The sequence below is a fragment of the Pristiophorus japonicus genome, chromosome 2 (genome assembly GCF_044704955.1).
Source record: "Pristiophorus japonicus isolate sPriJap1 chromosome 2, sPriJap1.hap1, whole genome shotgun sequence".
NCBI lineage: Eukaryota > Metazoa > Chordata > Chondrichthyes > Pristiophoridae > Pristiophorus > Pristiophorus japonicus.
In genome coordinates, this window is record NC_091978.1 from 353,248,742 (window position 1) to 353,272,039 (window position 23,298).

A 23,298-nucleotide genomic window follows, 5' to 3' on the forward strand; every position below is an offset into this window, starting at 1 on the left:
CCACATCCATCGGTACACCTCTATCCACCATGTTCGTTATATCCTCAAAGAATTCCAGTAAATTAGTTAAACATGATTTCCCCTTCATGAATCCATGTTGCTAGGTTTACAGGTGCCAGCAACCAACCTTGACCTGAGCCAAGTGTTTGTGAGAAGCAACGATTGACAAACACTCATCATGCCTTTGTTACCTCTAGACTTGACTATTCCAACGCACTCCTGGCTGGCCTCCCACATGCTACTCTCCGTAAACTTGAGGTCATCCAAAACTCGGCTGCCCGTGTCCTAACTCGCACCAAGTCCCGCTCACCCATCACCCACTATGCTCGCTGACCTACTTTGGCTTCTGGTTAAACAACACCTCGATTTCAAAATTTTCATCCTTGTTTACAAAGCCCTCCATATCTCTCTAATCTTCTCCAGCCCCACAAACCTACCCCCTCCCCCAGAGACATCTGTGCTCCTCAAATTCTGCCCTCTTGAGCATCCCTGATTATAATCTCTCAACCATCGGAGGCCATGCCTTCTGCTGCCTGGGCCCCAAGTTCTGGATCTCCCGACCTAAACCTCTCCACTGCTCTCTCTCTCTTTCCTCCCTTAAGACACTCCTTAAAACCTCTCTCGTTGACCAAGCCCCGCCGTAATTTCTTCTTATGTGGCTCGGTGTCAAATTTATTTGTTTTGTCTTATAATACTGCTGTGAAGCGCCTTGGGCAATGAGATAATGACTGTGTAGTTTTTTGGGGGGATAAATGTTAGCCAGGACAGTGAGAGAACTCCTCTGCTCTTCTTCAAATAGTGCCTTGGCATCTTTCACATTTGCCTGAACAGGCAAATGGTTTAACATCTCATCCAAAAGAAGGCACCTCTGACAGTGCATCACTGAAGTGTCAGCCTACATTACATTGCTCAAGTCCAGCTCGAGGACAGCCCTCTAATGGAATGTAGTTTTTCATGTACATAAAAGTAGGAGAGAGAGAAAATAAAACATTGTTTCAAAAGAACAGTGCAAGTATACAGCCATGTGTATTATCAACTTGCCTGACTGGTGGTATTTGGTTTTGTTTATTTCAGCGTTGGGTTTCTCAATATTTCGCACACTCTTTTGCAGAAGCGGTTTGTGAGAAAGTGATTGCACATGGATTATGAAGCCTACGATTCTGTATAAATGGCTGGGAGTGAGGGGGAGATTTGAAGGAAATATTTGTGCTCATTCTCAGCAGATACATCTTTGGGTCAATTAAAAATAACAAATAGGTCAGAAACATCTGACTGAAACAAAGTCGCCCTTTCAGTATCTGTGCAGATGGTGCATCAGCGCGGAGTTTGCAGTAGAGCATTTAAATACACAAATATAACAGGTGTAGCACAAATATCAAAGGAGAATAATTACCAATGGGAAATTATAAACACTCTCTCTGGTAACAATTTCTGAATATCTAATTAATTTGTGCTTGAAAAAGCAGCTGTGCTTTTTTAATTAATTGTTCATTAATTGTTAATTAATGTAAGCGACGCTGACAAGTCTGCATTTATTGCCGAGTTGCCCTGAGAAGGTGGTGGTGGGCCTGTGGTCCTGGTACTCCCACAGTGCGGTTAGATATTGACCAAGGATGAAGAAGGAATGGCAATACTTGTTCAAGTCAGGATGGTATGTGGGGCTGGGTGGGGAACGTGGAGATGATGAGATATTGTCACTCATGTCCTTCTCTTGTCCAGCATCTACTACACCACTTCAGTCATTCATCTGCATCACTCCCAAAAGTCTGAATATCATCATAATTCAAATTCCTCAGACCACAGGAAGGCACAATCACAGGAAGCCTCAACAGCAATGACCCAGGAAGGGCAAACAGACTTGGATATAAAAGGTGGCCGTGTGGCTCTCTCTCTCTGCTTCACCCCTACAAGAATCTAACCCTCCGTATTGAGACGGAGATAAGAAACCAGAAGAGACACCTTTTCATCGGAAGAAGTGGTGAGTAAGCCAGTGAAATCGGTGAGCATTTTATCGTCAAATCTTTTAAGATCACAGCCACGGTATGAGGGGGTATCGTGCGTTCTCCCAACCAAATTCTTGGGGGTTTACAGTGGGGGTGTTTTAGACGTGGGTACCTCACGTTTAGGGGCCTGTTAGACAGGCCACGCTGTATATTGTACTGCATTTGTTTGTTTTACACACCAGGGTGTGTGTGGTTTTACAGGGTGCAGGTGTGTGTTTAGCTTTAATAAAGCATTGCCGGTTGAGAATGAGGTATTTGTCTGTGACTCATTCATCTGTTCAGTACAGTAATCACTCCCAGGTCTAGAACTAGTGTAACATGGGGGTGTGTCGAAAACACCTAAGGGAAACCATTTACATATCCACATTATAATGGAAACTGCCTGGGTAAACTGGTCACGCAATAACTACACTCTCAAGCCAGTGGAGACAATAGGTGCACGCAGCAGAAGGTCCCTGTTGAGGGATCAGCAGGATGCTGAAGGCAAATGGAATGTTGGTCTTTATTGCAAGGGGGATGGACTTTAAAAGCAGAGAAGTCCTGCTACAACTGCCGTATTTAAGGAAGGATATACTTGCATTGACGGCTGTTCAGAGAAGGTTGATTCCAGAGATGAGGGGGTTGACTTATGAAGATAGGTTGTGTAGGTTGGGCCTATACACATTGGAGTTCAGAAGAATCAGAGGTGATCTTATCGAAACATATAAGATAATAAGGGAGCTCGACAAGGTGGATGCAGAGAGGATATTTGCAATCATAGGGGAAACTAAAACCAGGGGACATAGTCTCAGAATAGGGGACCGCCCATTTAAAACTGAGATGAGGAGGAATTTCTTCTCTTCGAGGGTTGTAAATCTATGGAATCCTCTGCCCCAGAGAGCTGTGGAGGCTGGGTCATTGAATATATTTAAGGCGGAGATGGACAGATTTTTGAGCGATAAGGGAATAAAGGGTTATTGGGAGCGGGCAGGGAAGTAGAGCCGAGTCCATGATCAGATCAGCCATGATCTTATTAAGTGGCGGAGTAGGCTCAAGGGAACAGATGGCCTACTCTTGCTCCTATTTCTTATGTTCTTATGTCCTTTGAAGACAGCCCTGGAGTCAGACCAGTTGTAGCAGAGTAAGAAACTGGCTGGGACAATGAAGCCCATATCGCCTGGTGTTTTGCCCAACTACTGGCAGAGACCATTCAGACCTTGGCTGAGTGACAGATAACCCGTGTATACATTGATCTCATTTACTCAGGGAGGTGTTGGGTTGGGCCACTGCAAGGGTTACACAGTCTTGCTGCAATTACATGGGGTTCCTCAGCTGGACAAAAAGCACAAAAGAAAATGATCAAACTCCGGAAACCTGAATGACACCGGCGACTTACTCAGGTGACTTCGGTCCATGTTGCACCTAAATTTTGGGGCGTATATCAACGGCATCACATTACTGGCGTAAATGCAGCAAACTCGCGCAAGCTGGTCTTCTGCATGAGAGCGGGGCTATGTAAATGAGCGGCGGACGGACCTTCGGAGCCGGCGCAATCAATCGAGGAAATTCGCGCATTGCGTAAAACCAGCGTAAATCAGTTTCACCTGGATTTCCTCAACGATCCGCCGCTACCCGACTTGTACACCGCAGCTCTGCTGAAACATTCCAGGACATTACAGGCCATTTAATATTGAGACCATCATAGTCGCCTATGTCTGCTTCGATCACTCGGGCCCTTGACAGTCAACTAGCCACAGCTTCTTTCGCCTGTCCCACAGCATTCATTTTCTCTTGCTTTATTCTTGGGATGTGGGCGTCTCTGGCAAAAACCAGCATTTATTTCCCATTTCAGTTGCCCTCAAAGGTGGTGGAGGGCATTCTCCTAGTAGCAGTTTGATGCAACTGAGTGACTTTGGTTGGTCACTTCAGCGGACAGTTAAGCTGTGGGAGTGGAGTCACATGTAGGCCAAACCAAGAAGTCGATGGCAGGTTTCCCTTCTAAAACACATTAGTGAACCAGCTTCATGAGCACTACTTTATTTACAATTCAAAGTCTCAACCTGCCATGGTGGGATTTGAACTCACGTTCTCTGTATTATTAGTCTTGTCTCCAGCTGCTTCATCAATGACCTTCCCTCCATCAGAAGGTCAGAAGTGGGGATATTCGCTGATGTCTGCACAGTGTTCAGTGCCATTCGCAACACCTCATATAATGAAGGAGTCCATGCCCGCATGCAACAAGATCTGGCTTGGGCTGATAAGTGGCAAGTAACATTCATGTCACGCAAGTGCCAGGCAATGACTATCTCCAACAAACGAGAGTCTAACTACCGTCCCTTGACGTCAACAGCATTACCATCGCTGAATCCCCCCCCACCACCATCAACATTGAGGGTCATCATTGACCAGAAACTTAACTGAACCAGCCACATTAACTGAACCGGCAACAAGAGCAGGTCAGAGGCTGGGTATTCTGCAGTGAGTGTCTCACCTCCTGACTCCTCAAAGCATTTCCACCATCAACAAGGCACAAGTCAGGAGTGTGATGGAATACGCTCCACTTGCCTGGATGAGTGCAGCTCCAACAACACTCAAAAAGCTAGACACCATCCAGGACAAAGTAGCCCGCTTGATTGGCATCCCATCCACCACCTTAAACATTCACTCCCTCCACCATTGCCGCACCGTGGCTGCAGTGTGTACCATCTACAAGATGCACTGCAGCAACTCGCCAAAGTTTCTTCGGCAGCACCTCCCAAACCCGTGACCTTTACCACCTAGATGGACAAGGGCAGCAGGTGCATGGGAACTCCAGCACCTCCAAGGTCCCCTCCAAGTCACACACCATCCTGACTTGGAAGTATATCGCCGTTCCTTCATCGTCGCTGGGTCAAAATCTTGGAACTCGCTCCCAAACAGCACTGTGGGAGTACCTTCACCACAAGGACTGGAACGGTTCAAGAAGACGGCTCACCACCACCTTCTCAAGGGTAATTAGGGATGGGCAATAAATGCTTGCCAGCAACATCCACGAACGAATAAAAAAAGATTAGCATAACCACTATGCTACCATGACCCCCGCGGGCAGTTTCACCAGCAAGAGGAAGAAAAAATGATTTGCAGCAACCAAAACCACAGCTGGTGCCAATTTACCTAATCATAGCATCTCTGCACCTATCCATATTGCACTCAACCTTTTTTTTCACAAAACAGGACGAGCCTGTCTCGCAGTTCCTCCTTTAATGCAACAATTAACCTGGTTAACAAAAAGCTCAGAAAGCATACGCACCAATATGCAATGTGCATCCTTTTAAAAGAAATCGAAGGGTCACATCATGCTAGTAAAAGGAGAAGCAACTGTTACGTCTGTAATGCACTTATGAATGACTCCACGAGGCAATGTGTTGTACTCAAACTGTAGTGATCTTGGTCCTTTATTCGTAACTCCAGAGGGAGGCACAAGCATGGTGGGCAGCCTTTTATACTGGGCCCTGCACACCTATGCAGGTGACACTCAGGTCTCCCACCGCAGTGCCCTCTGGTGGACAGCCTCTGCCACAGGGGCAGGAAACCCCAGTCCCCATCAGTTGCACCCTCTAATGGTGCTAGCATAGTATATGCACAGTATAAACCTTATTGATAGTACATCAGGTGACAAATCTCCATCTTCTGCAACTATACAGTGACTACACAGAGAGTATATCTATAGTCTGCATATATAACAGCTACAATGCAGATAGTCCCATTGCTAAAAAAAAATCAATGGTGGTGGGGAACGGGTTAATAAGCAGTTCCTGCTTGCACAACAGCAAGGCAAAGCTGATGCCACTTCATGCTCCCTCTAATTATTCAAGGATAACCAGTGAGAGATGTTTGGTTTGATGTTTATAGTAGGAAACAGGGGCAGAATTATCTCCATTGTATTTAATTTGGTCTGTATTTGTATAGTAGACACCTCAAGTCACTGGAGAAATACCACCAACAATGCCTCTGCAAGATCCTACAAATTCCCTGGCAGAACAGACGCAGTAACATTAGCGTCCTCGACCAGGCCAACATCCCCAGCATTGAAGCACTGACTACACTTGATCAGCTCCGCTGGGCGAGCCACGTCGTCCGCATGCCAGGCACGGGACTCCCAAACAAGCGCTCCACTCGGAACTCCTTTATCGCAAACGAGCCAGAGGAAACATTACAAGGACACCCCAAAGCCTACCTGGTAAAGTGCAGCATCCTGGAAGTCCCTGGCCGATGACCGCCTTGGGTGGAGGTGGTGGATCCGGGAGGGTGCTAAGCTCCTCGAGACTCGTCGGCGAGTGCATGCAGAAGACAAGCGCAGGCTGCGGAAGGAACGTGCGGCAAACCTGTCCCACCCTCTCTTACCCTCAATGACTGTGGCTCTCGCATTGGATTGTTCAGCCACCTAAGGACTCATTCTAAGAGTGGAAGCAAGTCTTCCTCGATTCCGAGGGACTGCTTATGATGATGATGATTTGGAGACGTGTGGTGAACGGCAGTTTTACCCGAAACCAACACACTAACTTCTGCTCTGGAAAACTGCAAACGCAGCACAAAAAGGTAGCCGGTGATGATGCGTACAACATGACTTTTGTCGGATTAAAATGCAAGTTAATAACCCTCACTAATAATCATTTAAAGCACTGAACAATGCAGATTTATCTGATCACATTCTCCAGTGCGGTTCAAGGTACACCTCAAATATGCACCCAATGTTTCCTCCTCAGCTCTGTGTGTAGGCCAACCGCGATCTGCTGCTAGAGGCGATTCATACCAATAGTATTTCACTTTGCCTTCGGCAGTATTGATGCATTACAAACAAGGTGGCACAGGAGTCTCCAAAGGCACCGAGACCCACCTCCTGAGACCTCTAGACGTGAACATAATTTGGCAAAGTGGATCCCCCCAATGGGCCGATTGCTCAGCTCAGCCAAATAGGCCAGAAGTGTAGTCTGCACATCACTGATATGTGGAATTACTCACAACTGGAGAGACACACAGCCTGGAACACACTCTCATGAACACGGTGTGTATGTTGGTGTTGCTGTCGGCAATATAAATATGGCCAGTAAAGGACAGTTCGCCATTCACAGAATTTATTAAAACAAAATATGGCACAAGATGTGATCGGTGACTGGGCAACATCATGTAGCAAATCGCGTCTCTCTTCCTTTATAAACACAGTAAATCCAAAACACTGATAGCGCTTCCCCTGCAAATTCATCCAAGGCATCCAACTGCCTTTTAAATGGAAATTAACAATACACAAGCCAGTTCCTCCAATGTCAATGCTTTCTGAGGTCATCTTTTGGAGGAGACATTAAACCGAGGCCCCGTCTACTCTTTCAGATGGACATAAAAGATCCCAAGGCACTATTTCGAAGAAGAACAGAGGAGTTATCCCCAGTGTCCTGGCCAGTATTTATTCCTTAATCAACATCACTAAAACAGATTATCTGGTCATTATCACATTGTTGTTGGTGGGACCTTGCTGTGCGCAAATTGGCTGCCGCATTTTCTATATTACTACAACAGTGACTACACTTCAAAAGTACTTCATTGTCTGTAAAGCACTTTGGGATGTCCTGAAGTCATGAAATGCGCTATATGAAGGGGAAATCATGTTTGACAAATTTGCTGGAGTTCTTCAAGGATGTAACGAACAGGATGGATAAAGGGGAACCAGTGGATGTGGTGTATTTGGACTTCCAGAAGGCATTTGACAAGGTGCCACATAAAAGATTACTGCACAAAATAAAAGTTCACGGGGTTGGGGGTAATAGATTAGCATTGATAGAGGATTGGCTAACTAACAGAGAACAGAGAGTTGGGATAAATGGTTCATTCTCTGGTTGGCAACCAGTAACTAGTGAGGTGCTGCAGGGATCAGTGCTGGGACCCCAACTATTTACAATCTATATTAATGACTTGGAAAAAGGGACTGAGTGTAACGTTGCCAAGTTTGCTGACAATACAAAGATGGGAGGAAAAGCAATATGTGAGGAGGACATAAAAAATCTGCAAAAGGACATAGATAGGCTAAGTGAGTGGGCAAAAATTTGGCAGATGAAGTATAATGTTGGAAAGTGTGAGGTCATGCTCTTTGGCAGAAAAAAATCAAAGAGCAAGTTATTATTTAAATGGAGAAAGTTTGCAAAGTGCTGCAGTACAGCGGGACCTGGGGGTATTTGTGCATGAAACACAAAAGAATAGTATGTAGGTACAGCAAGTGATCAGGAAGGCCAATTGAAACTTGGCCTTTAATGCAAAGGGGATGGAGTATAAAAGCAGGGAAGTCTTGCTACAGCTATGTAAGGTATTGGTGAGGCCACACCTGGAATATTGCGTGCAGGTTTGGTTTCCATATTTACGAAAGGATATACTTGCTTTGGAGGCAGTTCAGAGAAGATTCACTAGGTTGATTCCGGGGATGAGGGGGTTGACTTATGAGGAAAGGTTGAGTAGGTTGGGCCTTTACTCATTGGAATTCAGAAGAATGAGAGGTGATCTTATCGAAACGTGTAAGATTATGAGGGGGCTTGACAAAGTGGATACAGAGAGGATGTTTCCACTGGTGCGGGAGACTGGAAGTAGAAGGCATGATCTTAGAATAAGGGGCCGCCCATTTAAGACAGAGATGAGGAGAAATTTCTTCTCTCAGATGGTCGTAAATCTGTGGAATTCACTGCCTCAGAGAGCTGTTTAAGCTGGAACATTGAATAAATTTAAGACAGAAATAGACAGTTTCTTAAACAATAAGGGGATAAGGGGTTATGGGGAGCGGGCGGGGAAGTGGAGCTGAGTCCATGATCAGATCAGCCATGATCATATTAAATGGCGGAGCAGGCTCGAGGGGCCATATGGACGACTCCTATTCCTATTTCTTATGTAAGTCTTTCTGTTTTATTTAAAGATGTTACATTGGACACAAGATGGTTACAAATTTTATAGATGATGCCATGGAACCTGCAAATACTTTTCTTGTGGCAGATAGTATGACAATCCACAATATAGTATAATTAAGAGATGCATTGGAACAAGGATATTGAATTCTACTCAAATTTTTAAAAATCTCCTGCATGCACTGCTTCTCTTGCCTGTAGAACGCTCTCCCAGACAGGCAATGTTGTCCCTGATGGGCTGATCCAACGGATAGAGTGAGCCACCATCCACTGGATAAGGGCTATTGGAGATTGCACTCCAGGAGTACATATGCAGGTCTGTTGGCAAACCCCGTTTGGCTTATTGTATTCCCAGCAATTATTATGGTTAGTTCTGGTAGAGGCAACAGTTTGCTTCCACTGTCATCTAACAAACAAACTGAAAAAAAAAATCTTCCTTCCCACATGTAATCCTCAGGACAAAATCTCAAACACAAGAGGAACTGAAAGCTCCCGTCATCGGGTCAGTGTGTAACCTAGCAATCAAAGAGGTTGTTTTCTTTGGAACGGTGGAGGCTATGGGGAGATTTAATCATGGTGTATAAAATTATGAGGTGCCTAGATAGTGTGGATAGGAAGGACCTATTTCCCTTGGCAGAGGGGTCAATAACCAGGAAGCATAGATTTTAAGTAATTGGTGGAAGGATTAGTGCAGAGTTGAAGAGAACTTTTCTCACCCAGAAGTTGATGGGGTCTAGAACTCACTGTTTTAAAGAGTAGTAGAAGCAGAAACCCTCAGCACATTTAAAAAGTACATGGATGTGCATTTGAAGTGCTGTAATCTACAAGACTATGGACCAAGAGCTGGAAAATGGGATTAGGCTGGATAGCTCTTTGTCAGCCGGCACTGACATGATGGGCCAAATGGCCTCCTTCTGTGCTGTAAATTTCTATGATTCAATGCAGTTGCTTTGAAATTAGCTGTTACCCCCTAGAATAATCTGAGGAACTTGTATGGCAACACTGCCACAACAATTCAGGGAACGGCAGGAGATTAAATGCTACGGACAGCTATTAAATGAAAAATATACCCCTGAATGTAATTCCAAACAGTTTTGTTTGAATCCACTTGAAATGTCTGGTCTCCAATTGGAGTATCAGTCGTTTGGTGTTTCCAAAGTTATATCTTAAAAACGTGACATATTGACCCAGATTTTGCGGTCAGCGGTGAAGTAAAGGCGCTTGCTGCCGGCCCCAAAATAAGCTTCACACAAAGATCTCGCGAGAATTTTGGGGTTTCCAACACGTAATTCAAGTCAACAGAAGTTAATGGGGATTCCCAGCGAAGAGCTGCTGTGACATCAACCAATCTTAGCAGCCAATCAAAAGGCAGAATTCTCACAAACAGCGAGCCAGGAAGTGGGTAAGCTCCTAAAATCCTAACTTTTTAAAAATGTTAGAGAGCGCAAAACAAGGATTGGGGCTCTCACATGGGGGAAAAGGCAAACCTGACATAAAAGTGAAAAAACTTTTTTTTTTTTAAATTAAGTTTCTTAAAAAACTTTATTTTATTAAAATGGACAAATTTGACACAGCACAAAACTTAAATGAGTTTTCAGGTCCATAACCTTTGTTTAGCAGTCAAAACCCCAGTTACACCTAATCCCTTTGCGTCTAACTTTTAGCGGGGAATATAACAACGTACTTACTGCAGAGGAGCTGAAGTTGTCAGTTTCCCTGATTTGAGAGATTTCACTGATTGCCGGCTCTGTGGGGGGGGGGGGGGGGGGGAGGGGAAAGAGGGGGGGGTCCACAGTGCAGCCTGTGGAGGAACAGTAAATGACTGACCACAACTTCAGGATTTCCGCATTAGGCTGCGCATGCGCTAATTTCTGAAGTTGCGGTCAGTTTCAAAATGACGCCGAGCGCTGCAAGTTTGCTGTCATCGGGACTGCAAATTCCAGCCTGTTATCTTTTTGCTATGGCTCCCAGCACTGCTCCCCACTGATGACTGCGGTGAGCGGAGAAGCAAATGGGGCTGGGATTGAAATGAAACCTGACATTTCTGATTCCAGCACTAGCTCTGGCTCAGATACTCCCTTACCACTGCAACAACAACTTTTATTTATAAAGCACCTTTAATGGAGTACAATGTCACAAGCCGCTTCACAACAGTGCTATAAGACAAAACAGATAAATTTGACACGAGCCACACAAGAAGAAATTAGGGCAGGTGACCAAAAGTTTGGTCAACATTGTATGTTTTAAGGAGCGTCTTGTCTTGAAAGAGGAAAGAGAGGTGAAGAGGGAGAGGGGTTTAGGGAAGGAGTTGCAGAGCTTAAGCCCAGGCAGTTGGTTGAGCAGTTATGATCAAGGATGCTCAAGAGGGCAGAATGTGAGGAGCGCAGACATCTCGTGGGGTTGTGAGGCTGAAATAGATTATAGAGATAGTGAGAGGGAAGGCCATGGAGGAATTTGCAAACAAGGATGAGAATTTTGAAATCGAGCGAAAGTGGGAGTGTGCGGAGCAAGGGATGGAATGTCACCGAGCCAGCTAAAGGCCAGAGAGCGACACTGGTCAAGACCCCACAGCAAGACCCCCCTTCCTGTCCTCATGGTCAAACGATGGCACATCCCTCACAGGGCGCAGCTTTAATACATCGGGGCAAAGAGAAACAGGATGCTTTCCTGGCAGAGAACAGACTGGCTAAGGTGCTTCTGGTAATTCCGGAGTTTCTTTTACTTTAGATTTGTTCAGTTCAGAGGAAGTTTGTTAGTGAGCACATTAACTACAATTTACAAGAGAAAAACATCAAACAGTACACCTTGTGTATGCGTCATGGTGTTATCGTAAAATGGTCACATTTCCGTGCCTTTTTGCAACATAGGCTGACGTAGGTTACCAAAGAGAGAAAATAAACCTCACCATTGGAAGGAGAGTAAGGGTGGCCAGGCTGCTCCTGCGCTCTTTTTTGTATTTTACGAGTGGCCCACTGAAAGAAAGCAGACAGCACTTCAGTTAGGGGAAGCCCAAGTCAGTGTGTCCCCGCGGATTGTAATTATATATTCCCATTCTATGGATCATCATGCTTGCGTGATTCACACTGAACCGTCGTGACTCCCCATCAAATCATTACACTCTCAAACTGATCAGTTACAGAGTTTCTTTCCACACCAACTCCCAGGCCTCTGCCCTATAAGCGACCATGGGTGGTGTGGGGGTGTGTTGGTGTTGTGGTAGGTGGGTTTGGTGGGGAGGGGAGTTGGAGGTGTGCGTATATAAGGTGGGGGGGGATGCAAGGGGAATGCACAACTGGGCGCGTTGTGGGGGGGGGGTGGGGGGAGGTGTTGGGTGCTGATGTGCAAGGTGGGTGTGCGGGGGAGGGGTGGGGGAGATGTGTGTGTCGGGGGCTGATGTGCAAGGTGGGTGTGCGGGGGAGGGGTGGGGGAGGTGTGTGTGTTGGGGACTGGTGTGCGAGGGGGATGCGAGAGGGCAGTGCTTGGGGAGGGGGGAGGATCGGAGTTGTGCACGTGGGTACATGGGGCAGGGGGAGGGGAGTTGGTTTGTGAGCATGTGACGGCAACCTAGATACTCTCCAACTTTCCTTCTTATCTTGTCTTTATCCAGCATTGCTTTCAAATATTTTACTGCAATCAAGTACGATTTTTTTTAAAAATCACAGACAGCAACCTGTCCTACATTATGAACAATTTCACTACCTCAGGAGGTTAGTTGGCTTTTTTTAATATATACACAAGAGCAATCTACAATTTAATTCCATCTGAGTTGTTGCGTTACCAAACGCCAGTCACAAAATTACATCCCACTCCACTGTAACTTTCTCACAATAAAGAGGGCTGAAAGATTGAATCATTTATCTGTTCAAGATTTGTTTCCCAGTCCTGGGCTTACTAGCTGCATTGAAAGTTTAAAATAAACTGTCAATGTGTCAAGAAAAACGTGCAGCAAGATTCATCAAGGTCCTTTCCCGTTTCAGAATGTTCAAAGCATGTTAATGAGGTTAAGGACCGAATGTAATTTTGGGATAAAGGGCAGATTGTAGGTTCATGAGGCTAAAACTATATCCAAGTGGCAGTTTATATTATGGAAGGTTTTGTAAGCAATCTGTCTTTTTATTTTGGACAGATACTTTTATTTTTCTTTGGATAAAAGAAGAACTGCATGAAAGAAAAACTTCTTTACAGGTCATATTTCACTTAAGAACTGTTGTGACAAGAACAGACAAATGTATGATCAGTTCATCTGGCTAGTTCTATCATGTCAGTCCTTCATCTTTTTCCCATATCACTCCTGAGGAACGCAATGGTAGATGTAAGATCGGCTGAAAGTGGGGCAGCGGCCGGGAAGGGAGGGGGTGGGGGAAAGTAGGCAAGTGGGCGGGGGGGAAGTGGGCGAGTGAGAAGTGGGCGAGTGGGCGGGGGGGGGAAGTGAGCAGGGGGGGGAAGTGAGCAGGGGGGGAAGTGAGCAGGGGGGGGAAGTGAGCAGGGGGGGGAAGTGAGCAGGGGGGGGGGAAGTGAGCAGGGGGGGGGGGAAGTGAGCAGGGGGGGGAAGTGAGCAGGGGGGGGAAGTGAGCAGGGGGGGGAGAAGCGGGCAGGGGGGGGAGAAGCGGGCGAGTGGGCGGGGGAAGCGGGCGAGTGGGCGGGGGAAGCGGGCGAGTGGGCGGGGAAAGCGGGCGAGTGGGGAAGCGGGCGAGTGGGGAGCGGGCGAGCGGGCAGGGGGGAAGCGGGCGAGCGGGCGGGGGAAGCGGGCGAGTGGGCGGGGGGGAAGCGGGCGGGGGGAGCGGGTGAGCGGGAGGGAAGCGGGCGAGCGGGCGGGGGGAAGCGGGCGGGGGGAAGCGGGTGAGCGGGCGGGGGGGAAGCGGGCGGGGGGGGGGGAGTGGATGAGTGGGCGGGTGGGACGTGGGCGAGTGGGTGAGTGGGCGGGGTGAAGTGGGCGAGGGGGAAGTGGGCGGGGTGGAATTGGGTGAGTGGGTCGTGGTGGGCGAGCAGGTAGGGAGGAAAGGGGAGTGGGCGGGGGGGTTTAGGGAGGAAAGGGGAACGGGCAGGGGGGAAAGTGGGAGCAGGCAAGGGGGGGGGAACATGGGAGCAGGCAGGGGCGGGGGGGAACGTGGGAGCAGGTGGGGGGGGGAAAGTGGGTGAGCGGGCAGGGGGAAAGGGGGAGTGGGAAGAGAAGCGGGGGGGGGTGGTAAAGTGGGGGTGCATCACCGCAGAGCCAAGTCCTCTCAGCCAACATCCATCCGTGTGCTTTTCCAGATGTGGTCACTGGATGGTAGCAATGGTAAGCCTGTCTGATTTACTCTTCCTAACTCAGGAGCATTAAGAGCAATTATAGCAACCCCCACCCTCCCTCCCCCTCCCCAAACCCAGTTGAAATCAGTTAACCCAGCAAATAACCTTCAGCAGACCTGAATTATGAATAGCTCAGCTGCTCACCGCACTAAATCGGGGCAAATCAGTTTACTTTTAATATGATCATTTCTTTGAAATATCCTCACAAAAAGGCAGAGTGCTTTTAAATTGAAGTATATTCCACCATACATACATGAGATGTCTTAAGAGAGACCACAGATGCAGGAATGAACAGTAAGAGCCAGGCAGCCTCAAACTGAAAGGGGTTCATGTTCTCACCAGGTCCGCTCGTGACCTCAAACTTGAACTTGCCTCTTCAGAAATGCCTGTTGCCAACATTTTCTTCCAATATCAGGCACCCGTCCCATGAGCAAAGCGAAAGTATCTCTTACTGATCCGCGACGTATCCCTTATTGAACAAAGGCCCTTACCTCAAGAGTCTTGACCAGAATCTTCATGTAAAGCTCTGTTATTCCCAATGACACTCCAAACATGGCTGGCAGCATAATGAGAGTGATGCCTAGGATCAGCCATACTGACAGCAGCTTCAACACGAGTCCCCAAAGGTCCTCCATCCACCACCACTCTCTGCTCTCCGCAACCGAGGTGCACAGAGGTCCAGCCCTGGAGACAACACCAGTTGAAAGGGAGTTATGGACCACCAGCAATGGGGACACTCGTCCCACGCGCACAGCAGCTACCACTTTAATATCCCAGTCCCCTCAGTGTAAACCCAAAACAACGCTCCCCCACACACACACAACTTACATTTATATAGCGCCTTTAACGTAGTAAAATAGCCTAAGGCGCTTCACCGGAGCAGTATCAGAATTTGGCACCGAGCCACATAAGGAAATATTTGGACAGGTGAGCAAATGCTTGGTCAGAGGTAGGTTTTAAGGAGCGTCTTAAAGGAGGAGAGCGAGGTAGAGAGGCAGCGAAGTTTAGAGAAGGAATTGCAGAGCTTAAGGCCTAGGCAGCTGAAGGCACAGCCACTAATGGTGGAGCGATGAAAATCAGGAAAGTGCAAAAGGCCAGAATTGGAAGAGTGCAAAGATCTTGGAGGGTTGTAGGACTGGAGGAGGTTGAACTCAATCCTCAATAATGTGTAAGAGGAGGAACTGGCAAACCCAAACCCCTCCCCCCACCCCCACATGTAGAACTGAGGACCCAAAGCCACAGCAATACTTCGCACAATTAGGGATGTAATCCCAATACTGTGTAGAAGTGGAAACCAGCAATATCTCTGCCTCAAAACAGACAGCAGGAGTGAAACCCACCCCAAACATAATGCAGGATTGGGGACACCCCTACCCTTGCCCATTGGGAAATGGGAATGTCAATGTGGGGATGAGGAACTGGAGAATCCCAAACCCTGCCCTGTGGCAATTAGGGACTGCGGACTGGTGACACCCCACCCTCTCGCGGTTCCCACTGGGTGCTGAAAGCATCTTTTAAAAAAAGGGGACAAGTCCGACTGCGGCAACTACAAAGGAATCTCCCTGCTGTCGGCCACTGGGAAAGTCATCATTAGAATCCTCCTCAATCGTCTCCTTCCTGTGGCTGAAGAGCTTCTCCCAGAGTCACAATGCGGATTCCGTCCCCTAAGGGGTACAACGGACATGATCTTCACCACGCGACAACTACAAGAGAAATGCAGGGAACAGCACCAACCCTTGTACATGGCTTTCTTTGACCTTACAAATGCCTTTGACACTGTCAACCACGAGGAACTATGGAGCGTGCTCTTCCGTTTCGGCTGCCCCCAAAAGTTTGTCACCATCCTCCGCCTGCTCCACGACGACATGCAAGCTGTGATCCTGACCAATGGATCCACCACAGACCCAATCCACGTCCGGACTGGGGTAAAGCAGGGCTGCGTCATCGCGCCAACGCTCTTCTCGATCTTCCTCACTGCAATGCCCCATCTCACTCTCAACAAGCTCCTCGCTGGAGTGGAACTAAACTATAGAATCAATGGGAACCTGTTCGACCTTCGACGCCTCCAGGCGAGATCCCAAGGTCGTCCCATCCTCCATCATTGAATTACCGTATGCGGACGACGCTTGCGTTTACGCACAGAAGCTGAACTCCAAACCATCGTCAAAATCTTCACCGAGGCGTATAAAAGCATGGGCCTTACATTAAACATCCATAAGACAAAGTTCCTCCACCAACCTGACCCTACCACACAGCACTGCCCCTCCCCCCCCAAAATCCACGGCGTGGCCTTGGACAATGTGGACCACTTTCCATACCTCGGGAGCCTACTATCAGCAAGGGCAGACAACGACAACGAGGTCCAACACCGTCTCCAGTGTGCCAGTGCAGCCTTCGGTCGCCTGAGGAAGAGAGTGTTCGAAGACCAGGATCTCAAATCTGACACCAAGCTTATGGTCTACATGACTGTAGTTATATCGCCCTCCTATATGGCTCATATACATTAGACACCTCAAAGCGCTGGAGAAATATCACCAACGCTGCCTCCGCAAGATCTTGCAAATGCACTGGGAAGATAGACACACCAACGTCAGTGTTCTCGATCAGGCCAACATCCCCAGCATTGAAGCACTGACCACACTCGACCAGCTCCATTGGGTGGGCCACATCGCCCACATACCCGACCCAAGACTCCCAAAGCAAGCGCTCTACTCGGATCTCCTACACGGCAAGCAAGCCCCAGGGGGACAGAGGAAACGCTTCAAGGACACCCTTAAAGCCTCCTTGATAAAGTGCAACATCCCCACCAGCACCTGGGAGTCCCTGGCCAAAGACCACCCTAAGTAGAGGAAGAGCATCCAGGAGAGCGCTGAGCACCTCGAGTCTCGTCGCCGAGAGCATGCAGAAACCAAGCTCAGGCAGCGGAAAGAGCGTGCGGCAAACCAGACTCCCCACCCACCCTTTCCTTCAACCACTGACAATCCCAACTGTGACAGAGACTGTAATTCCTGTATTGAATTGTTCAGTCACCTGAGAACTCACTTTTAGAGTGGAAGCAAGTCTTCCTCGATTTCGAGGGACTGCTTGCTGGGGGCAGGCTTGGGGACTGCAGACCACCAAAAAAAAACCCTGCGTGAGAAAGGGTCTCACACTCTGACAGATACACACTATGGGATTGGAGAGTCAGCCAGCCTCCCTCCTCTCCTCCAGCCCACCACAGGAGGTTGAAGGAGACACGGCACCAACTGACCAGCAGCTGCTGTGGGGAAATATTCGAGCCTGCCTCGGTTTAACAGGAGCCTGGCCACAGGGCAAAGGCAGGTCGACCAGGAAGAGTGCAGGGGAGCTCCGGCAACTGCCTCTCTCACTCCGGGTTCGCTCCTTTACTCCTACCCCTCTGGCTCCGGCTCTTACTCCTGTCCCCTGTCAGTCCGGATCCCGGTCGGGGCTCTGACTCCTGTCCCTATCGCTCCGGTCCAGAGTTCATCCACACCTTACCCCGCCCTACCCGGAACTCCCCGACTTACCGCGGATCGGCGGCCAGCCGCTGGGTGGCGGAGTGAGTCTCCGCCTGGAGTGTGTGAGTGATCGCCCAGCGGAAGGGGCAAGCGCTTGTAGGCTTCACTGCCTCTCTTTACTCAGATATTCTCAGTGACTTTTCACTCTTCCCTGTTGTTCCTCTGCTTTTTCTTCCTCTCCTGACTTTCTGTCCTTTCCCTCTGTCGCTTTCCCTTCCTCGCACAATTTTAAAATATTTTTTCCTCTCACTCTTTTCAGGCTGCAAACCTGAAAATTAGGGACAAATCGTGGTCACGTTATTTAATATCCTGTGAATATTCATCTAACATAGAAACATAAAAAAATAGGTACAGGAGCAGGCCATTTGGCCCTTCGAACCTGCACCACCATTTAATAAGATCATGGCTGATCATTCACCTTAGTACCCCTTTCCTGCTTTCTCTCCATACCCCTTGATCCCCTTAGCAGTAAGGGCCATATCTAACTCCCTCTTGAATATATCCAATTAACTGATATCAACAACTCTCTGCGGTAGGGAACCTAGTACTGTCAGTTCGATTTTTGTACTATGTGTTTCTAATGAGTTTAATGCATTGGTTTAGTTCCGACAAATACAAAAAGCATATTAAACACCTTTCATTTAAAGGTTTTTTTTTTGGACTGGCTAACGCCTTAGCCTTATGTGTTTATATTTTGATAGATGTACATTTAAGTATATGAACTAAGCCGATACTGCAGTGCAGTACTGAAGGAGTGCCATATTGTCACAGGTGCTGTCTTTCAACAATAACATATATTTATATAGAACTTCTAATGTAGTAAACAACTCAAGGCACTTCACAGGAGTATTATAAGACAAAAGATTGACAGTGATAGGATGTTAAACTGAGCTACCTGTCCCATGGCACCGAGATGTCCTGGCCAATGTTCCTTTTAATTTTTGGGGGGATGCACAGCTTAATGGGAATATTGGTGCTGACCAGCACTTCCCTCAACCAACAACATCAAAACAGATGAACTCACATTCTTATTTCCTCTTGCTGTGCACAAATTATCCATCACATTCCCTAGCCAGGAACAGCGAGAGTACTTCCAGTGTGCAGAATTTCAGCAGGTCCTGAGGATGTGATAAATGCTTTATAAAAGCAAGTTCTTTCTTTGATGTGACATATCTTGAACCTTAAACTATATAACAACAAAATACAATACGGGTTGACACTCTCCGACTGAGAAAGAAAGAAGAAAACATGAAGAGAGAATTGCATTTATATAGCACCCTACACCATCTCAGGTCGTTCCAAAGCACTTTACAGCCAATGAAGTATTCTTGAGGTATAGTCACTGATGTAATGAAGGAGAAGTGTGGAGAGTAACAAATTAAGCACATTTCAGACTTTATCCCCCAGCTCATGTATCACCAAAATGACCTGCATGAGCTTCTCTCTCATCAGTGACCTTCCCTCTATCATAAGGTCAGAAGTGATGATGCGCATTGATGACTGCACAGTGTCCCATTCCATTCACAACTCCTCAGATAATAAAGCAGTCCATGCCTGCATGCAACAAGACCTGGACAAAATCTAGGCTTGGGCTGATTAGTGGCAAGTAACATTCGTGCCACACAAGTGCCAGGCAATGACCATCTCCAACAAAGGATAGTCTAACCACCACCCATTGACATTAAATGGCATTACCATCGTCAAATCCCCCACAATCAACATCCTGGAGTCACCATTGACCAGAAACATAACTTAACTAGTCACACTGTTGCTACAAGAGCAAGTCAGAGGCTGGGTATTCTGTGACTCGCCTCCTGGCTCCCAAAAGCCTCTCCACCATCTACAAGGCACAAGTCAGGAGTCTGATGGAATACTCTCCACTTGCCTGCACTCCAACAACACTCAAGAAGCTCGACACCATCCAGGACAAAGCAGCCCACTTGATTGGCACCTCATCTACCACTTTAAACATTCACTCCCTCCACCACCAGCACACAGTGGCTGCAGTCTCCCATCTACAAGATGCACTGCAGCAACTCGCCGAGGCTTCTTCTGCAACATCTTTCAAATCCAGGACATCTATGACCTAGATGGACAAGGGCAGCAGGCGCATGGGAAAACCACCACCTCCAAGTTCCCCTCCAAGTCACACACCATCCTGACTTGGAAATATATTGCTGTTCCTTCATTGTCACTGGATCAAAATCCTGGAACTCCCTATCGAGCAGCATTGTGGCAGCACCTTTACCACATGGACTGCAGCAGTTCAAGAAGGCGGCTCTCCACCACCTTCTCAAGGGCAATTAGGGATGAGCAATAAATGCTCAAAGTAATTATTTGTACTGTACTTTTTTGACAGACAGCCCCCCCCGTCCATACTGCACTTTCTTTGACCAACAGGTGACACGCCCTGCTCCTGTCAAGCTCCACCCCCGTCCCCGAATCATTCCCTCCACGTGGTGCCGAGAAGCAGGACCTGAGGCCCGAGACTCGCTGAGGTCCCGGCTCTCTTTCACCACTGATTCCCTGAGCACTTGCCCTCGCTAGGTCCCGACTCTCTCCCCCTCCAGGACTCGCTCAGCCCCGACTCGCTCCCTCGCCGATAGCGGCGGGCCTGGGCATGAGAACGGCCGGCGGGGAGGGGCCGAGAACAGCGGGCCTGGGCCCGAGGGGGGGAGAGAGTCTGGGGGAGGGAGAGAGAGAGAGAGACTGAGGGGTGGAGAGAGAGAGAGAGGCTGGGAGGAGGAGAGAGAGAGGCTGGAGGGGAGAGAGAGAGGCTGGAGTGGGGAGAGAGAGAGAGACTGGGGGTGGGGAAAGAGAGAGGCTGGAGGGGGGAGAGAGAGAGACTGGGGGTGGGGAGAGAGAGGCTGGGGGAGAGAGAGTTTGGGAGCAAAAGAGAGGCTAGGGGGGGAGCAGGGGAGAGAGAGAGGCTGGGAAGGGAGAGACAGGCTGGCAGGGGAGAGGGGCTGGGGGGGAGAGAGGGGCTGGGGGGCAGACAGAGAGAGGCTGGGGGAGAGAGAGTGGGGGGCTGACAGTCTGGGGGCAGACAGAGAGTCTGGGGGGCAGACAGGCTGGGGGGGGAGAGAGAGGCTGGGGGGGGAGAGAGGCGGGGGGGGGAGAGAGAGACTGGGGGGAAAGAGAGAGAGGGGCTGGGGGAGAGAGAGAGGCTGGGGGGGGAGAGAGAGGCTGGAGGGGGGAGAGAGAGAGGCTGGGGGGGGAGAGAGAGAGGCTGGAGGGGGAGGAGAGAGAGAGGCTGGTGGGGGGGGAGAGAGAGGGGCTGGGGGGAAGAGAGAGAGAGGGGCTGGGGGGAAGAGAGAGAGAGGCTGGGGAGAGAGAGACTGGGGGAAGAGAGAGATTGGGGGGAAGGGAGAGAGAGGTTGGGGGAGAGAGAGAGACTGGGGGAGAGTGAGGGATACGGGTGTGGGGGGGAGGGGAGACACGGGTGGGGGAAGATGGATCACATGCTTCCAACCTACAAGGGATATCGTTGGAGTAGATGATGTCCAGAAGTCACGACACTCACTATTCACTTCATATGTAATAAACCTGTTAACAATCCGTACACAATGCCTGCCCCATCTATGGTGGGGGGAGGGGGAGAATGCACTTGCGCTGGGGTAAGGTACTTTGGCTGGGGGAGGGGTGTACTTGGACTTGGGTAAGGCACTTTGGCTGGGGGAGGCACTTCAGCTGGGGGAGGCATGTACTTGGACTGGGGTAAGGTACTTTGGCTGGGGGAGGCACTGGGGTATGGCACTTCAGTTGGGGGAGGGATATACTTGGACTGGGGTACAGGACTTTGGCTGGTCCTTGCCGTGTTCTGTGGAGCTCTGTCCTCTGTAGCTTCAGGAAGTCAAAGTGGATCGAGTTACAATTTGCAAAGTCAGTGAGACCTTGGGATGGGTGGATCCAGTTACACATTCCAGTGAAACGTCAGGGTGTAGCTTATCCTCCAAGGGAACCAATCATAGACAAAGGGTGGCGCATGGTGGCCATTTTCACAGTACAAATAAGTGCGTCCATAAATGCTGGCCTTGCCAGCGACGCCCACATCCTATTAATCAATAAATAAATAAAAATAAATCTTAGGAACGGTCTTAAGCTTGAGTTAAAGTTAAATATTAAAGTTCATTTTTGAAGTTCAGGAACGTCACACCAAACTCAAACAATGGGAGGAGTTTTAAGTGGACCCATCAATAAAAACAGTTGAGAGATATAACTAGCAATTTGAGAATTAAGAGAGAAATAGTAATTAATTAGTTCTTTCTTCCACCAAAATCATTTTATAGACTCTCAGAGTTTTCCATGTACCTATTCATAATTAGGCTGTGGCCTTCTGTGATTAATCTCTGATGTACCAAAGTATCTTCAAGATAGTGGCTTATTTGTCAGTCAAACTGGGCAATAAGTAAAGGCTGTGAGAAGTCAAACTGTTTACTTTGGATGCATGCACATACCTTCACATGAAATTTCACATTTACTTATTTAATTGGTGTTTCTCTTCATGGTAATGAAATAAAAAAAACAAAATGTAAATATATCATTTCAATGCATACAAGTCATCAAGCTAAAAACAAACCGCTTTGCTAAACTATTTATTGATTAAGTCAAGCCCCATCCACTGGAACTATATCTCATTGTTATAGTGAATGACAATGTTCTCTGTGTCATAGAGGCTCATTGTGACGCAAAAGGCAAATTAGGTTTGTAACAGTCCCACCCATCTCTAAATCGGTTATATATTTGTGAATGCAGTATGACCTTTTATCTATCACAACCTCTACTGCAATTGTAATATCTCTGTATCATTTTACAGAATTTGCTTAAAGTCCCAGTAACTGTTCCCTCTCCAAGATCTCTTTACTCCCAGCTAATTACAATGTAGATTTTTTTTTGCTGTATTTGAAATATTTGCTTAAGATGATTGTAATGTATGCACCTGTGAATATGTTCATAGGTTAGAGCTGTTGTCAGCCCGACTGCCTGCCTCTCTTCCACGGTTACATTGGAGCCAGGGTGTCCCTGGAGATGGAGCACGAGGTGTCCACCGGTACGCTCGCGTCTTTCCGCGAGAGGTGGGCGCCGGAAGGACTGGAGTGCATCATCACCCCCGGCGAGCAAATTTTAATTAGATTCTTTAATGTTAAAAGTTTAATTTGTGAGTTTTAGTGCCCCTTTAATAAGGGGCTACTTGATTTATAGTTTTAACTAAAATAGTTGTCGAGCTGTTGATCATTCCATCCGACTGCCTGCCTCTCTTCCACGGTTACGTTCGAGCCAGGGTGTCCCTGGAGATAGAGCATGCGGTGTCCACCGGTACACTCACAGCTTTCCGTGAGAGGTGGGCACCGGAGGGACTGTAGTGCATCATCACCCCTGGCAACCAAATTTTAATTTGACTGTAGTTCAAAAAGTTTAATTTGTTCAATTTGTCGGTTTTAGTGCCCCTTTAAAAGGGCACTTAATTTTTTGTTTTACACCAAAATAGTTGTAGAGCTGTTGACCTCTACGGCCGCGGTTTTAGGTGGCAGGCAGATGAGAGGGCTGTGTTTGGCAAGGTGACCAGGGTCAGGGACTTACTGGATGGCG

At 48.0% G+C, this 23,298-nt stretch overlaps 1 protein-coding gene across 3 annotated transcripts in view; it reads right to left on the reverse strand.

Annotated features, from left to right (window-relative positions):
* gpat3 (glycerol-3-phosphate acyltransferase 3) overlaps positions 1-17,692 on the reverse strand; it is a 72,064-nt gene extending 54,372 nt beyond the window's left edge. The window contains exons 1-3 of one of the 3 annotated variants that reach the window (XM_070872379.1): positions 17,606-17,692; positions 14,683-14,875; positions 11,808-11,874 (exon numbers count right to left, since the gene is read on the reverse strand). In XM_070872379.1, coding sequence (XP_070728480.1) covers positions 11,808-11,874; positions 14,683-14,826 — 211 coding nt within the window. In that variant the 5' untranslated portion in view covers positions 14,827-14,875; positions 17,606-17,692. Of the gene's footprint in view, positions 1-11,807; positions 11,875-14,682; positions 14,876-17,441 lie in introns of all 3 variants that reach the window. The other 2 variants (XM_070872373.1, XM_070872371.1) reach the window with 2 other exon arrangements.
* Between the last annotated feature and the right edge of the window lie 5,606 nt (positions 17,693-23,298).